This window comes from Rhinolophus ferrumequinum, chromosome 6 (genome assembly GCF_004115265.2).
Source record: "Rhinolophus ferrumequinum isolate MPI-CBG mRhiFer1 chromosome 6, mRhiFer1_v1.p, whole genome shotgun sequence".
Classification (NCBI taxonomy): domain Eukaryota; kingdom Metazoa; phylum Chordata; class Mammalia; order Chiroptera; family Rhinolophidae; genus Rhinolophus; species Rhinolophus ferrumequinum.
In genome coordinates this window covers 70,924,469-70,943,568 of record NC_046289.1, presented here as the reverse complement: position 1 = coordinate 70,943,568, position 19,100 = coordinate 70,924,469, and the positions used below count along the sequence as shown (strand labels likewise).

General features: G+C 37.3%; 1 protein-coding gene across 3 annotated transcripts in view; it reads left to right on the top strand.

Moving 5' to 3' along the window:
- Nucleotides 1-19,100, top strand: part of SLC12A6 (solute carrier family 12 member 6) — an 86,579-nt gene that overhangs the window by 15,114 nt on the left and 52,365 nt on the right. Inside the window, exon 1 of one of the 3 annotated variants that reach the window (XM_033106989.1) lies at nucleotides 2,855-3,088. The exons of the other annotated variants lie outside the window; for them this stretch is intronic. Coding sequence (XP_032962880.1) covers nucleotides 2,968-3,088 — 121 coding nt within the window. The 5' untranslated portion in view covers nucleotides 2,855-2,967. Of the gene's footprint in view, nucleotides 1-2,854; nucleotides 3,089-19,100 lie in introns of those variants that run through there. 3 annotated transcript variants of the gene reach the window in all.

Sequence of the window (19,100 nt, the reverse complement as noted above, 5' to 3'; positions counted from 1 at the left end):
TACTTCAAAACACGTGTTATTAATTAGAATTCAGTATTTGCAGTTTTTTTTCTTTTGAGGCAAACTCTTCATACAATGAAATACGCACATTTTAAGTGAACATGGGCTGAGTTTTGACAAATTCATACACCTGTGGAACTCTAAACTCTATCAAGATAAAGAATATTAGCATCATTCTGGAAAGTTCTCTCATACTTAATCCCAGTTAATCGCCACCTTCATCCCCCAGAGGCAAACATTATTCTGGGTTTTTTTGGTACCATGGATTAGTTTTGCCTGTTCTAAAACCTCACATCAGTGGATTCATATAGTATGTACTCTTTTGTTTAAGGCTTCTTTCACTTAGCATAATGTTTTTGAGATTCATCCTTATTGTTGCATGTACCACTAGTTCATTCCTTTTTTACGAGTCTAGCTGAATGGTAATTCTTTGTATGAATATATCGTAGTTTGTTTATCCATTCTCCTATAGATGTACACCTGGGTTTCCAGTTTTTGACTATTAGTAATAAACTGCTATGAACATTCTGTACGAGTCCTTTTGTGGGAATATGTTTTCATATTGGGGGTGAATACCTAGGAGTGCAAGTTATAGGTTGTAGGGGAAAGTACCAGACTCTATCCCAAAGTGAGTGAACCAATTTACCTCCCAGTAACAGTGTATGAAAGTTCCTTTTGTTCCACATTCTCACCAAATTTGGTGATGTCGGTCTTACCAATTTTAGACACCATGGTGGATGTGTACTGATACTTCATTGTGGTCATTTATTATACTTTAAATAGCTGTTTCTTATATCCCACCCTCTCTATCTAACCACTCCCCATACACAGCACTCACACACCTCAGCTTTGCTACCCCTCCCACAACTCTTTAACTTTTTACTTTAACTTTTCCTCCAATTTTTTAATGCCCCTGCAGTTTTATCTACTTTTCACTCTAGGAGAGAACTATTGTGAAATTGCTGACCACTGTGGTACCAAAGCATCAATTTGGTAAATAAATTACTCCTATCATAGATTAACAGGAATTTGTTACCTTCCTACTTGTTTAGTTTGGGGAATTTTTTAGAGAGGTGACAGCATAATACTTGTACATCAGCTTATATGCACAAGCTGTGCACAGATTTATAAACACAAGTCATTGTTTCTGTCCATCAATTACAATTATAGATTAGCTGTAATTCAGCTCTTTATAAGATAAATATGAAAGGCAGGGTCCCATTGGAAATATCCAGTGGCACTAAAGTATTAACGAATTTGGAACCCAGAATTAATATTGAAATCTTTGACAATTTGGTAGTGTTTTAAGTTCCTTTGAATAAATTAGTAGGCTAGCTAACTAAGTTGTAAATATGGAAATCACTCAGGGCACTACCACACCTGATATAGTTCCTTTCAAGGATAAAAACTAGTTAAAAAGACTTAACAGGTGACAAACTTTTCTCTTTCCCATATAGCAGTAATTCTCAACCTTGGCTGCCCATTAGAACCATGGCAGGGTGCGTGTGTGGGGGGTGCTTTTATTATAAAAGTCTTGTTGCCCTGGCTGTACTCCAGAGCAGTTAAATCAGAATATCTAAGATGAGACCCAGGTCTTAGAATTGTTGAAATCTGTCTGGGTGAGTCCAGTGTGCAGCCAGTGCTACATAGGAACTCATAAAATAAAATTTTGGTGAGTGTGTGTGACTTTTTTCCCCATGAAACTCCTGTGCTGCCTACCAACGAGGAGTTTTTAAGTTGGGCTTCACCATTTACAAACTGTGACTTTGGGCAAGTTCTTTAGCCTGATGATTAAATGAGATCATAATGGAAAGCTTCTAGTGAAGAGTACAAAGTAGGTCTTTGACAACTTTTGGTTTCCTTCACTTTTAGAAGTGTTACGTATCATACTATGTGAATAAATGAGGATTATAAACCATCATTCCTTCTCAGTTAAATTTCGGACAGTCTTGCTTGTCAGGTGTTAACTAACATCATTCCTTGTGTTACATCATCAACGTGGAAATTCACACAGGGCTCAATTACTAAACTCCCTCCTCTCAGAGCAGAGATAGGGCCTCATACTATATAAAGTCATCAACCGAGAACTTGATACAGTTATCTGATAAAGTATACCAAGAGTGAAGTATGTTCTTTAAAGTGTATGCACCTTTTAATCAGGGGTGTTTCTTGGATATTTTTTTCTTTAAAACACCATGTTTAAACTGGCCAATACAAAAAATTCTGAACTCTTCCCTTTAAAAATATTTTGCTCTTTTAAACAAACTTGGACTTTGGGGAAAGTTAATGTCCCTTCTTGGATGTCCTTGCATACACTACAGTGTCTAGAGCTATGCCTTGTATAAAATACGTAGGTGTTCATTAAATACTTTATGAATGAATATTCTCATCTGAAAGATAAAAAACTTTTATTTATGACTATTTGCTTTGAAATCAAACAATAGAAGCTTACAAATTGTGTTTCATTTCCTAAATTGAGGTAGTGCCAGCCTTTCTTTAAAGAGGAAAGTTTGTAAAATGAACTGTTCCCTAATCTTTCTGGTGTGTGAAATATGAGGGCAAAGGTTGAGATCATGCCTGCATAGGGGTGGAAATAACTTAAGTGAAGAAAACAAGGGGGTGGGTACAACAGTGGGTTGCAGTTCATGAATCCTGCCCACTCTCCAGCTTTTGGCAGCTCTGGGAAAGCAGCCGAAACAGTTCTTGGGATTCTTGAGCTTAATAACCGTAAGCAAGGGGTGGAGTGCTAATCCTTTTAACTGAATGATAAACACTCTGGAAGGCGTGTCTTCCAGTGTTCCCCTCCCTTGGGTTGTAGATCACGTGAGCTGAAAGTATTTCCCGATTCCCAGCGTCAGTGTCCTGGAGGCAGTGAGCAGACTCAAAAAGGGGTACAGCAAGGAGTAGGCAGGCAGAGTAACCTGGAAGGAAGTTGAAATACAGAAAAAGCACAAGATTTCTAAAACAATGCCACACTTTACCGTGACTAAGGTAGAGGACACAGAGGAGGGGGCAGCCGCTTCTGTCTCCCAAGAGGAGACCAGCTTAGCAGAAATAAAAGCCCGGACTCAGCATTCAGATGAACCAGGTAAGGACTCAACTTTTTGGAGCTTTTGGAACCTATAGAGTTGTTCATGAAAGAAATGGTAACTGAAATATTCAAAAGACCTCCTTCAGGATGGAGAAAAAAGTATTGTGGTTAAAGTGTTTTTCAATCAAATGTTTCACTCACTTGTATATCTGATAACTTCTCTTTTTTCACATTCTGGTTTGTTTTATCTCACAATGAGCTCTGTGTTCATTACCTACAGGTGAAATTGAATCTGTGGCAATGTATGAAAAGAGTTTTCAAGCAAAAAGAAAGGCACAGTAAAAGTCAATTTATGCAGAATTTAGAATTCACCTTTTGCTGAGACAGTTTAAATTATATCTGGAAAAGTACATAAAGAGAGAGCATGGTTCAGTAATTTAGTACAGTGGACTTGGCACTTGAGACTTCTCAAGTTACTCAGTATTTTGCCTCAGTTTACCAGTTAAACAGTAATTTAATAGTGAATGGTCTAAGACTTCTTTAATGAAAGAACAAAAGTACAATAGATCATTATAGTGACTAGCATAGCATCAGGTTTAATAAATTTGATGAATGTGATTATCCTATTATTTTCTTTTAATGGTAACAGCTACACTTCCTGGGGGAATTGTGGTTTTAAATTTTTAAACATGCTGTTAAAATCGTAATATTATGGTATTAAATATAGTCATAGTTTGAAGCCCTTTATTTTTAAGTGTGTAAATTGTCAAAAACTTTTCTAGTGTGTTAATAAAGGCTAAGGAAATAAATAATCTCTCAAATTCCTTTTAATTACATGATTCTAACTTTTTTCCTATAGCAAGGAACATCACAGTTCCTTGCTATAAACAGCTGTTTGGTCTCTCCTCTTACCAAGCCTCCCTGGATTTTTAAGAATGTCTAAAGATAAGGACTATGAAAAACAAATTTCCTTTTGTTTATCTTTTTCTTCTAGTGAGAGAATTTACTAGGGGAAGATAAGAAAGAAGGTTTTATGGAAACTCTGTCTGCCAGGTTACTTTCATTTTGCTGAAGAGTCAGGGTGATAAGAAGTTGAAAGTAACTTAACCTACTTTGAACTTGAACCTGATTTTCCACAACTTTAGCGCAAAGAAATTAGGTTCTCTTTCAGGATTGTGTATTTGAAGCTGCACTTACTTTAGTTGCTTATGTTTGCTGCCCTTAGATTTTAATCCCTTTAGGCTTTTGTCTTTGCTGTCGTCTTCATGAATTTCACAAAATGCAAACAAGTCTATCTGTACCTCATTTCATTTCTCATGTTTATTTCTTCACCACCTCTATTTTATCATGTCATCTTTACTGGTTCCATAGTGTTTGAGGAAATCTGCTTTATTCAGATGAGAACAATGTTGAAATCATTTTATCTATTAGTAACCATCTAGAAAAGCCATACAATTTTTTTATGGCGACCAACTTCATAAAAAGTGATATTGCTAGGCGTAATTTACTTTCTTCCATAGTAATTGTTTTGGACAAGGAAGAAGTGACAGATATAATCTAACTCGAATTTAATAGGCGTTTTATTTGGGCATTTTACACAACAGCCTAGAATGTGTCCACTTGAATGAACTGTTGTTTGGTAAGTGAACAACTGATGGGAATTTATTGCCTAAATTGTATTTTATCTTTATTGTAGGGTTAAATTAGAGGGGAAGAAGAGAGGAATATGGGAAAAACCTAAAAGTTTTTTTGGTGTTTTTTTTTTTTAGGAGTAGAATGTTCTTGAGGATAGATGGTATTTTTGGAATATTTGGAGTACTGTGTTTCCCTGAAAATAAGACCTACCTGGACAATCAGCTCTAATGAGTCTTTTGGAGCAAACATTAATATAAGGCCCGGTCTTATTTTACTGTAAGACCGGTGTTATATAATATAATATAATACAATACTGGGTCTTATTTTACTATATTATAAGACCGCGTATAATATAATATAATACAATATAATATAATAATATAGACTGGGTCTTATATTAATTTTTGCTGCAAAAGATGCATTAGAGTTGATTGTCCGGCTAGGTCTTATTTTTGGGGAAGCATGATAGTTGCTTGGAATGCAACTTGTTCTGAGTTAAAATCCTAGATTGTGGTTTTGTTGCAGGCACTTACAATCCTAGCCAGTTATGTAACCAGTCGCTTTTTTTCGATAAGTGTTTTTCCTTCATTAAAAAATATAGTGAGAAAAATTTTACTATCATATAAATTGAACATATTTAGAAAGCAGATCATCCTTTAAATAAATAAATTTTAAAATGTGTTTTTTAAAAATACGAGATTTGTTTGAGCTAGAAATAAAGTAGAAATACAAATATAGATATAAACTAATTTTTAAAAGTACATTAATCCCTGCCATGCTAGCAGCTAGAATGCCAGTCTAGTAGAACCCTGCTTAATTTTGGTTTCAAAGGGAAAGGCAGAAACTCAGACTTTCTTGACTGTTTTCCTCCTCCCCAGTCCAGTTTCGGTGCCTTATCCTATGTTTTCTCAGCAACTTGTCTACAGAAATAGCACGCGTTACACTCTGTATTGCAATCCCCTGTTTACTTCTCTCTCCCACAATAGACTGACTGACAATGGGCTTCTTGAGGGTAGAGACCTTGTAGGATTATTTTTGTATCTCCAGATCCAGGTGAATTGCACATAATGGGCAATTCAGTGACTAGATTTTGTTCTCTACCTTTTTTTTATTCACCAAATACATGTTCAGTGCAAATATCATGCTAGGTGTTGTACTTTTTCTCCCAAAGCTACAAAGGCATAGGAACTGTAAGTTCCCCGTCAAAGGCAGCAAAATGGCTTTGGAGCCAGGGACCTGGCTTTGAATCCCACTCCTTTCTAATTACCGTGTTTCCCCCAAAATTAGACCTAGTCTTAAATTAAGGTTTGCTCCAAAAGACGCATTAGGGCTTATGTTCAGGGGATGTCATCCTGAAAAATTATGCTAGGGCTTATTTTCTGGTTAGGTCTTATTTTTGGGGAAACGTGGTATTACTAGTTAAGAGTAGTGATCATTTGTATTATTACTTGAGTGACTTTGGGCAAGTTATTTAACTTCTCTAAGCCTTTACTCATTGATAAAACAAAGGTAATAACAGAGCCTACTTTACAGGGTGATTGTGTATTACATGGGAAAATGAATATAAAGCACTTAACACGTGTGACACAGCACTCAAAAATAAGAGCAACATTTCACTTTTTACATTGTGATCAGTGGTTTAATAAGAGCAAAAAGAAACCACTTTGGATAACAGATGATGGAGAGAGTAATAATATTACCTGGAAAGGATCCTGGACAGGTATCTCAGAGGATGGGACACAACTGATTCTCGAAGGGAGGTCTAGAGAAAGAGATTACAGCAATAGGGACAATTAAGAAGTTATGACAGGAAGGCGTAGAGCTTGTGGGAAACAAGTTTAAGGTAGTTAGCACATTGGACATGCGGGAAAGAGCGCTAAGAGATGAGGCTACTTAAGGAAGTGTCATCAATTTCATCCTCTTCCCTACTCTGGGGATAGTAGGTGTTTTGCCTTTTTAGAGATGAACTGAGGCTATTGACAGTAACTTGCCTCGGGCTACATGGCGAGTAGTGGCAGAGCCAACATTCAAACTTCTAAGTTTTCTGTGCTTCCATCACACACCATGATGTTGAGTCCTAGGTTTTTAAGAATAAGAGAAAGTTGTTTTATATCTTAATATGCATGGGCCACAGGACTTTGATGTGAGCATTGTGAAATCTGATTTTTTAAAATAGGAACAATACAACAGAGTTTTACTGTTTATTGCATTTACTTAATCAGGTATGAATGTTACATATATTTACTTATTTAAATATTTATTAAGTATTTCTATGAAGCAATTTTTCTAACTCTTCTCCCTCACTCCGCAGATCTTCTTATAGTGTGTATGGATTAGGATTTGACTGCTGGACTTACTTTCACTTGATACAGATGGCAGATTGGAAGATTTCTCCTTCCTTTGAAATAGGGTACTAAGGAAATTTTCAGAAACAGACCTGTAATAGAAAAGAAGGGAACCTTTATTGGTATTGAACAGCATCTCCAAACATTAACTCTCAAGTAATATGAATGGTATGAGAGCGAATGGTATGAGAGTGAAATGGAATTTAAATTTTATTAAGAACTCGCAAGATGTTAGATTGTTAACTAAACCTTAGCTCTGCTCGTGACCCATGAAAGCTGATGTTCTAAAGATGGTGATATGACTACCTCCTTATATTGACTCACATAAAAATAGGTTTAGGATGATGTGATACAGAATTGCACACCTGAAATCTATGTAATTTTACTAACAATTGTCACCCCAATAAATTTAAAAAATAAAATTAAAAAAAAAATAGGTTTAAATAGACAACTAAAGAGCTTCTTTGTATTGATTAAAAAAATCTTTAATGAAGATTTAAAAGCTTTATTTATTATTTTGGTCCTTTTAACTATTCAAATGGGGTTTGTACCAACCCAACAAACAGAAATTCAGGTTTGCATGTTTTAAAAATGTCACTATGAGAAGTTTATCTTTCAAGTTTTGATGAAGAATGTTTTTCTGCCGCCCTCCCTACCCTTAATATTCCATCATTGTCAGAAAGCCCAACCCCCCCCAGAAGTATTATAAGCCAATAAACTTTAAAGAATATAGCATTTGTTGGTTTTGCCAGGTTGAAACATGAAATAATTTTACTTAATGTTATCAACATTATAGTAATGTTGAGCACCTACTATGTGCCAGGCACTTTACAAATATTGGCTTATTTAATCCTCACAACATACTGCAGTACAGGTACCATTATCACCATTTTAGAAATGAGGAAAATGAGGTGCCAAGATATTGTTTAAGTGGTAGTGGAATTTAAGGTCTCTGAGACTCTAAGCCTTTTTTCCTTTCACCACCTCACACTGTCTTTACTTTAAACACTCACATAATTAGTTATGTTTTCTGAACTAGGCTGCTCTGTTGTTTCAGTAGTTAATAATTCTTAGGTTCTATTTCTTTTGTCTTTATGGATTTCTCAAAATTAATTGAAAGTTACTTGTTATTTCCACCTTTTCTTACCTTTTCCACCTTTTCGTAGGGTTGCTTTTTTATTTGGTGTAGAATATTTCCAAAGGTAGATTATTTTTCCAAATAATGTTAACAATTGAGAAATCTGAATAGGAAAGGAACTTGGCTTAGTGTGACAATCCTTTAGTAACTCTCCACTACTTAAATTGCTAGGGAGACACACTTATCAGTGAGATAGGAATAGGAGGCTTAAAGACTAAGGATTTTAAGTGATGAAAAAAGATGGTTAGATGGAGTAAGTGAAAGAATTGAATTTTATTATAACTTAAGAATAAATATACTACTGAAGGTATGAAAGATATATTTACTTTAGTGTATTAGAAAAAATTGTAATATTTCAAGGATCTTATTACTTAGAATGAAGTTTGGTAAAGATACAAGTCTGTTTAGAGAAAAATAGGTCTAAAATATAGACATGGTAAAGGTTAAGTATGGTGCATAAATGACATTAATGATTTTGATCATTCCAAAACCTATATAGTGAGTTATATCTCATTTCCTTTCCTGTGTGTGCTTTTTGCTGCAGTATACCTTTCTGTGACAAGAGACTTCAATGGTTGTATTAGAAATGGCGAACCGATAGTAAGAGTACTTGTCAAAAGCTTTCTTCATATTTCCCCCACCACATTGCCTGTGTTCATATCTTTTTCTTCATTTGAACTGCGTCTTTCTGCTTTGTACTCCCTGCCTACCATAAAAAATTGCACAAACCCACATCACCTCAAGGCCAGACTAATATTCATTTTCCCCAAGATGATTTGCCTAATTTGTCTACCTCAACTTTGATCAGTGTCCATCGGCACTCAGATGTACTTTGCAGTATGCCCTGAACTTGAAATGGCTTGGAAATTATATTTGTATCCCTTCAAATGTATTGTGACTTATGTGGGGGTAAAGGATAGTGTTTTAATAGTTTTTTGAAAGTTACATATATATATAAATATTTTTTTTATTATGGAAAATTTCAAACTCACAAAAATTCAGTGACTTTCTGTACATATCTCTTACCTGTTGGTGTTTTTCTTTATTTTTAGACGTTCTTTAGGGATATCAGTCAGCCTTTGTGATGTAAGTTGCAAATATTCTTCCCAGTCAATATTTATTTTATTATTGAAATATTATATTATATCATTGAAATATTATATTATTATTGAGATATAATGGACATTAAGCCACACAGATTTGAAGTGTACAGTTTGATGAGTTTTGAAGTATATGTACCCCTGAAACCATTATCATAAGATAATCATTTCCACCACGTCCAAAAGTTTCCTTGTACCCTTTCATTTTATTTATTTATTTTTAAAGATTTTATCGTTGGGGGGGAATAGCACTTCATTGGGGAACAGTGTGTACTTCCAGGACTTTTTCCAAGTCAAGTTGTTGTCCTTTCAATCTTAGTTGTGGAGGGTGCCATTCGGCTTCAAGTTGTCCTTTCAGTCTTAGTTGTGGAGGGCGCAGCTCAGCTCCAGGTCCAGTTGCCGTTGCTAGTTGCAGGGGGCGCAGCCCATCATCCCTTGCGGGAGTCAAACTGGCAAACTTGTGGTTGAGAGCCCCGCGCTCCAACCAACTGAGCCATCTGGTTGCTCACTGGCAGCTCAGCTCGAGGTGCCGTGTTCAATCTTAGTTGCAGGGGCGCTGCCCACCATCCCTTGTGGGAGTGGAGGAATCGAACTGGCAACCTTGTGGTTGAAAGCCCACCGGCCCATGTGGGAATCGAACCGGCAGCCTTCGGCGTTAGGAGCATGGAGCTCCAACCGCCTGAGCCGCTGGGCTGGCCCTCCTTGTACCCTTTTATAATATGTTCACCTAATTCCCGGGTCCCTAGGGATCCACTGATCTGCTTTCTGTCACTGTACATTAGTTTGCATTCCCTAGAATTTTATATGAATGGAATCATACAGTATGTACTCTCTTTTGTGTCTGACTGCTTTTATGCAACAGTTGTTTTGAGATTTATCCATCGAGTCAATATCCTTTAAATCAGACTAACATTAAGATCTTCATTTTTTCAGAGTTTAACATTTAGGGCAGTAGTTGATAATGGTACAAACCACAAGTGTTTGCACCTCGCAGCGGCTTTTTAAAATTTTGACTTACCTGCCAAGATTTGAATGTTTTTAGGATTAGTCTCTAAACAGGACTTATTTTTCAGAGAGAGTTCTGGGAAAGTGAAATCTTAACTTTTTGTCTGTTCCTAATTCCAGCCTCTGTCTGCCTCTCTTGAGTCAAATAGCCCTGGATCCAGTGAACAGTTAGGTGCAAGGGAAGCCTGGGCTCTGTGGGAGCTCTGTCAGGGAGAGCTGCCGAGGACTTGTTTCTCGGGCTGGACAGGAGCCTGGGGGTGAGGATAAGAATGGCAGATCCAGGAAAGAGCTGGCTTGGTAGAGATCCATGGACTCCTGGGGGAAGGAGAAAGGAAAGGAGCCAGGGGACTGTAATCTCCCCATCCCTGAGGCTGGGAGATGTTAGGACACCTGAGAGCCCAGCTGCTTCCTCCACGGGGCTGGTGGTTTGCCTGCTGCGCTGCCCGCCTATGGGGTAGAGACTGCTTTGCCTTCCTATTATCTTGAGACTCCTACCACCTGTGGTCCTTCAGCAACGAAACCTAAGCCCCTCTGAGGTAACAAAGAAAACAACCCATCTGGGAAAGCCAGGCAACCACAAAGAGAAGAATTACTTAGAATAAACAATGTAGTGTAGTGGACCAGCTAAAGAGAAATGCCAGAGGAGACAATAGCTTGAATATGAAAATAATAAATAATAGGAGCATTTAAGGAGGTTCAGTGAAGTATAAAAAAGACTTAATTGAGCAAAAATATGATTTCTCAGCTAAATACTTACTACCACATGACTCGTGATCTATGCATACACACTTTTTTTTTTTTTTTTACCACCTCCACTGAAATGTAAGCACCCTAAGAGCAGGAACTTTCTCTCTTGTAGACACTGCTGATATGTTGTCAGCATCCAATGCCAACAACACTGTCTTGCACATAGTAAGCACCCAGTACATAATTATCCAATAAAGGAATGAATATGATCATATACTGGCCTGGAATATCAAGTGGAAGAAGTATTTCAAAGCACAGAGCCAAAAGTACAAAGAGACTGAAAAAAACAGAGAGAGAAAGAGCCTTGGAGGATAGATTCAGGACACTTAACATGACTAATATAAGATCCAACAAAAGGGAAGAAATTGGGGAGAAACAATAATTAAACAAATAGAAAAAAAGTTCCTGAGCTAAACACTTCGTGCTACAGAACGAAGTTCCAGGGAAGATCAGTGATGAAAAACACACACCTAGAATTATTCTGGTAAAATTTTTGGATACCAAGGATTCATCTTGATGACTTCCAGATAGAACTTACTACCTCTATAAAGTATCAGACTGGCATCAGAATTCCAGTCTACAGCACCAGACATTAGGAGACAGTGGAAGAGTATCCACAGATTACCAAGAGAAAAAGTAAAAATGTCATCCCCTACAAGGGGGAAATGCATTACAAATATACCAAAATTTAGAGAGTATGTTACCCACCGAACCCCTCTGAGAATATTTAAGAAAGGTTTTTAATGAAATAAATGAGCCAGAACAGAGATCACAAGATCAAAGAGACAGAAATAGTGGAAAAGGACAGACTCCCTGGGTATGTGTTATGCAGATGCTAAGTAAGGACTCTAACCCAAAGGGACATACTTCAGGGAACAATTCAATAATATGATGTAAAAGTACTAATTAAGTCAAAGCAAAACCTCAAAATTGCGGGAGGAAAAAGAAGTGAAAGCTTTCCAAATGGACGTGAGAGGGAAAAGTGCCAGTAAGCACATATAAAGCTGCTCAAAATGTTTAGTCATCAGGGAAATGCACATCAAAACTACAATGAAAGACCATCTCACATCCACCAGGAAGGCTTTAATCAAAAAGATGGATAATAACGAGTGTTGGCAAGGATGTGTAAAAACTGAGACCCTCATACACTTCTGGTGAGAACATAAAATGGTACAACCACTTTGGAATACAGTTTGGCAGTTGCTCAAAAAGTTAAATATAGAGCTACCGTATGACACAGCAATTCTACCCTAGGTATATACCTAAATGAAATGAGAATACATTGTCCACACAAAAACTTGTACAGGAATGTTCACAGCAGCGTTATTCATAACAGCCAAAAAAGAAACAATGCAGATGTCCACTAACTGATAGATTAATAGATTAATAAAATGTGTTATATTCATATAATAGAATATAAAAACAAATGAAGTACTGATACATGCTACAATATGATTGAACCTTGAAAATATCATCTATGGAAAGTATATTAGTGGTTGCTTTGGACTGGGCAAGGTGGCAGAGTAAGGTAAAGCTTGACTGCTAGTGGGTACAAATTGTAAAATTTGGTGACAATTGCACAACAATGTGAATATATGAAGAAACATTGAATTGAAAACTAACTGGGTAAATTATATGGTATGTAAATCATATCTTAGTAAAACTTTTTAAATAAAGGGACTAAGTACTGATAACATGCAACAACTTATATAAATCTTCAAGGCCTTATGCTGAATGAAAGAAGCCAGTCTCAAAAGGTTAGATACTGTTAAGATTCAATTTATTTTTTTAAATTATGGTAGATCGTGACACATTTACTAATAATCAAAAAGTGTGTGTGTGTGTGCATACACACACTAAAAACGATGTTTTTTAAAATTTCAACATACACAATAGTTTCTGTTTTAACTTCTTTGTATGTTTGAAAATTGAGAAAAATGATAAATTCAGCTTGCATTGAGCAATTATGAATCTTTGACCATGCCATGAAGTCAGTGCAGGCTCTGAAAATACCAGAAATGTTTATCATATCCTCTTAGTCCCCATAATGCAAAGCTTTAGCTCCTTAATTCCTTAGCTCTTTAGCTTTTTAGAATTTGGGTGTTTGGGTCAATTCCTGCCCTCATTGTTAAGGATGTAGTATATATGGTTAGGCCTTATTCTTCCGAAACCATCTTTTAAAATGAAGGAAACATGAAATATGTTTTTCTACAGTGCATGAAGAATAATTTGAATCGTCCACAAAGCCAAAGAGGGACGTAAGGTATCAACAATCTTCTTGAATATTTGCAACAATCCCTAAATCCTTTTATTCTGTTACTTTTTGGTGAGATTTTTCTAAAAGTTTTTCTTTTAACTGTGTTAAGTACTGCCCTCTCATCATTTGTACTTTTCTTGGCTGATCAGTTTGTGGATTTGGCCCAAGAAACTGTCTTGATGCTATACTGTGGGCTTTATTAAATCTGCTTTCTGCTATTATGCTTGCTGTTGTCCAAGTGTACAGACTAACTGTTCATTAAAATCACAACTGTCTTCATTACAGATGAGTTCATCAACTTCTAGTGGATGCTCCCATATATCTAGAAAGAGTTTTAACAAAATTATTCACATGAGTTCAGAACATAATTTGTATCATATTCATTTTCTTTACGCAAATCTGAAGCCCCCAAAAGTAGCCTTCTAAAAACATTTCTCTTGCTTGGGACACTCTGCTAAACAGCACTAGTTTCCTCAAGGGCCTCTGTTAATCTAATGCTTATACTTAGCATACGCACCAGAATTCGAAGGATGTGGCAGATCTGCTTGTACCTCCTTGTGTCTTCTTTGACTGTTTTATGCCTGGAACCCAATATTGTCCCCCAGTGCCATCCGTTCCACCTCCTCCAACATCAGACTGTCCCCCTCCCTGCACTACCATTGGCCTCTGCTGCAAGAAATGGACTTGAGTGGCTTGTGTAAGACTCTTATGGCTGGTCCTGGTTCTTGATTCATTCAAGCTTCAGCTGTGTGCCTGCTGGCTGCAGTTGTCTGACCACCTTTTTGTTAAAACAACTCAGGTGGATCAGAGGGAAGATTGCTAAATGAATTCTTATAAATTTCTTCAGGACTTGTGTGTAGTGTTCTCTGCTCCCATAGTCATGTGTGGCACTGCATTTTCACTACTTCCTACCTTAATTAACTTTCTCATCCTTTTAGTGTCTAGATTCTTTGGGAGAAATTTGGCATGACAGCATTGCTGTCATAGTTCTTTCAATGATTTTTTCTCTGTTTCCTTCTACGGTTGTACTTCTGTTCTCTAGTATTTCTGGAACTTGATCTCAGCTCCTTTCTCTTTAGGAAAGTTTATCCTTTTTGACTCTGTGTTTTGATGATGATTATAAAATTATTTCCATTGTTAACCTTTTATTGAAACTACTCCTGAATTTCTATCTCTGGGTCTTTTTCTTTGAAATAACTTCACATTAGGCAACTAACAAACATGTATTGAATTTTTATAGCATGCACAAAGCTTTGTTACAAAAATTATTTTCACAACAACATTTAAACAAAGTTCTTGCCCTCAAAGCACTTATAATGGGCAGACAGGACACCCCCACACTCACTCCTCAACCCCAGCTTGACTAACTGGTCTCCTCTCATCCTCTTTTTTAAAAAACTTTATTTATTTATTTATTTATTTATTTAATTTTTCTTCTCTCATTCTTAATCTTGGCAGCTGTGTTGCTGAGGGTGGGGGGTAGGGAATGTAAGGGGATATCTCACGGCTGTGAGAATTGGTACCACCACAAATTCACCATTTCCAACCTTAACTTACTGTTAAACATTATTCAGAATTTTTTCCGTGTGATCCTAGTTAATCTCTTTTATCTAAGTTTCTCACAAAACTTAAAATGCTTATTAAGCCCCCATTCCTTCAGTTCCTTATAGTCAGCATATGACTGCACTTCTACTTCACAGAGTAGATTGTATTTCCAAAACACCTCTTCCCAACTTCTTACCAACATCTGTATTGGCACCTATCCTTTACCTTGGTCTTTCCTCTTATTCAGTTCTCATCTGTACACCTGTGCTCTAGCGTCTTTCTTGCCTCCGGTCTCCTGTGTTTTCTACTACTTTATTGATTCCTTCTTCTCAATGTATTAAAATACACAGTCTCTTTTCCCCGACCTCTCCCTCTCTTTCCCTGTCTTTCACTAACTGCTGCCCATTTTACCTCCCAAGTTTTCTCAAATCTGCCCTCTTCTCCCCATCCTCATTGCTACTACATTAGTTCAGGTTACTCTTTTGTCACTTCTAGTCTAGGCTCCTAAAGCCATCCGTTACAGTAACTGCCAGAGGAATTTGTCTCAAATATAAATCTCATCCTTTTACTGCTCCATTTAAAACCCTGTGATGTTTCCCCATTGCCCACAGAATCAAATCTATACTGCTTAGCAGATCCTACATATGCCTTCATGAACTAGAACACCGCAACTGAACAGGCTCTTTGTCGATCTCTCTTTCATACATACTGCACATCAGATATAATGGATGTTCTTGAATGTCTCTTGTTTCCACACACTGTATTTCCCTGAAAATAAGACTGGGTTTTATATTAATTTTTGCTCCAAAAGGTGCAGTAGGGCTTATTTTCAGGGGATATGTTATTTTTAATATACAACAATCTACATTTATTCATTTATTCATGTAAAAAATCTACATTTATTCAAGTACAGTCATGTCATCTTCTTCTGGAACATCGGCATAACTCGCCAAACCCCGAATTCCAGCTTGGATTTCTTGCGACTCCATTTCTGTAGAACCATTGGCCCCAATCTCTCATGTCCAGCAATGGAGCTCTCCTTAAATGAGCACTTCTTGTCCATGTAGCCTGCTCGTAGTGCAACACAGCTGTCAGTGATCTTATTCCATGAATTCTTCACCCAAGTCACGACCTCTTGCAGGCTAGGCTTCACAAAGTTTCCATGCTGATTTCTCTCCGTTCTATTTTCAATGTAGTCATTGATTTCCATGTGCAAACGGTCCTTGAATTGCTTGTTTATTCCAATATCAAGAGTCTGGAGATAGTCAGCCATTCCTGCGGGAATCATTATTTGATCTATTCTTCTCTCTGAAAGGAAGTTCTTCATGTCTTTAGTGCGGTGAGTGCTGGCTGAATCCCAGACTTGCAGTCTCTTTGGCCACCTTGCAAAACAAGTGGCAGCATTAAATTGACCACCTTCCTTATAACTGCTTGTGTGCACCAGGCTTTTGGTTTCAAGAACATAAATGCCTGAAACACATTCAACCTGATCTTTCTTGCCCTTAGTGATGATTAGAGGTGGGGCTTTCTTTCCATCCAGACGAATTGCCAAAATACAGGTAACACGTGCACTTTGGTAACCAGTGGAGGGAATGTAGATTGACGAGGCACCCCTCTGATCAATTGTCTTTTGAGATCCTTGGCCCATAAACACTGCAGTTTCATCCATAGCAATCATGTTGGAGAGTTGGTATTTAGAAAAGTCGATGCCGTCAACAAAGGACTTGAATGCAAGTGAACGTTTAATAACCAGTATCTTCTAGCTTGAACAGTGTTGTCGTTCTTGTTAGAGATAGTTGATATCGCCATCCAGCCAGTGTTGTGATGCTTTGAATTCTCCTGGGGATATTTCTAACTGTGGTGCCATTGCAAGGGCAAATACTTGAATATCAGCCCTGCACACAACCAAAGCCTTTGCTCTCCTGTCAGCAATCCATTCACAGATGTCTTCCAGCTCAGGAAATAATGGTTGCCGACCTGATCCACACTTACGCTTCTTAGCATTTCCCTCGTCCACCTGTTGACTGAGGTTATCATACTCTGCTCACCATTTTCGGACCATTCGGAGATCCAACTTCTTCTCTCTGCAGAAAGCCGTAAGATTCTTGCCCTGGGATTCCTCCACGATTCCTTTCTTGTACTCAACGGAATAGCTCTTTCTTTTTGCACTCATCTTGTCTGGGGGTCGAAATATTATTCCCTTTAAATCTAACATTAAATCAAGTGTTAATTGAAGACTTATGAGACAGGAGTGGCAACAAAAATGGTGACATTTAAGAATGATGGTCCACACAAATCAAGGAAAAATTGCAGGCACCAAAATTCAGAAAACGTTTCTTTATTTCACAAAAATGCATTAAGTACGTCCGTTACAAGACATGACGTATTGAATTATGAAGATTCATATTAGACACAACCATGTCCATTCGTTATCATGGGCACGTTTTTCGTGTGTTGTATCTGTACTCCGATTGGTCATTCAGCAGTAAGTCTGGAGTTCATCTGTTTACATACGCATTTACCTCTTTTTTTTTTAAAAAAAAGAGTATAGCTTATTAGAGGCAGGAGAAGAGGTTGTGGCTCCCAAGCGGGAGGGGGTCCCGAATGGGGGTGCCCCCGCATTTACCTCTTGTCCAGAGGCCCTGCTTGGGTATTTACAAATAATTATAATTTATATTATCATTTATTTTAAGTATTAATGTCAATAATATTTATTTATATTTAATTATATATTAATATTATTTTATAATTCAATACATCTGTCGTGTGTTGCAACAGACATACTAAATGCGTCCATCTGGCTGATGAATGCGTCCATCTGGCTGATGATCTTAACGGGCTTATTTTGAGGGTAGGGCTTATATTACAAGCATCCTGAAAAATCATGCTAGGGCTTATTTTCCTGGTTAGGTCTTATTTTGGGGGAAATACAGTATTTGTTCCATCTTCCTGGTATGTTCTTCAGTTACCAAACAAACACTCTTCCTTTAGGACTGAGCTCAAACATCATTCCTTCCTTAGTGGCTTCTCTGTAACATTCTCTTTGTTTATATCTCTAGTATAGTACTGTAATCACCATGACACAATTACTTGTCTAACCCATATGTACTACGAAATACAAGCCCCTTAAGGGTAGCTGCTATGTTCTATTCATCTTCATGTATCCTCCAGTGCCCTGGCATATAGTTTGACATGTACATGTTCTTAGTAAATATTTCTTGAATTAATAGGTTAATTAATTAAAAGAAAGTACAAGGCAGCAGATACCCAACAGTTCAGAGGAAGATCAAATATTAGAAAATTAAACTTCAGAGTAGGCCCGAGGAAAGAAGCACTTGAGTTGCGTCTTTGAAGGATGTAGTCAGGCAAATGAGGAAGAAAGACAAGGAAATTTTCATTGAAAAATTGACATAAGCAAAGACACATGGGTCTAGAATGAAGGCTCACAAAGCATTTCAGAGAGTGTTTCAGAGAGGTTTCATGACTAAGAACAGCAAACGGTAAGGTTAGAGAGGAATAAACTAGTGTTACATTATAAAGGGACTTGAAAGCCAGGATGAGGTTTTTGGAGTTCGTCCTATAAGCCAAGAGATCCAAACACGTAAGCTAGGATCTATTTATAGGTGTTTAAGCCATTACCCTCTGATACCAGCACTGCGTCCAGCCAGAGAATTCACAGTAGGAATGGAGGCAGAGCCTGCAAGGCAACCCTTCCCTTTCCTTGGAGGGACTTGAATTAGTACCTCACACATGATGTCAGGATATAAATAAGAAGTGAGAACATCTCTTCACAGAATGGTTGGGGACTCTAGCAGTGTCACCTGGAGACTTTTGAAAGTGTTTATTTTGTTTTTTAAGCAATGAAGCAACTTGATAAAAGGAGATTTTCGGATTATTAATATGGAGGAAAATGCAGAATTGTTTGAAGATGGAAGAATTGGTGGCAGGGAGAATGATTGAACTATTTTAATGGCTCAAGCTAGAAAGGATGAGAATGTAAATGGTGGCAGCACAGTGGAAAAGAAGAGATGGACGTAGAAGCTAAAATCCACTGGGTTTGGTGAATGAGGGAAGGGGAAGAATCAAAAGTTGGAAACACAGATGTTGACTGGTTCTGCTTCTCTTACCCACTTTTTTTGGTATATGATAGTACTCTCTTCTCCTTTCGTGTCAATTAGGTTTATATTATAAGATACACTATATTTACTTACATGCCAAGGGTGCCAAAAAATGTATGCACATGATTTGTATTCATCTTTTGTTATCTGTATATATTGAGTATTACAATTTTAATACA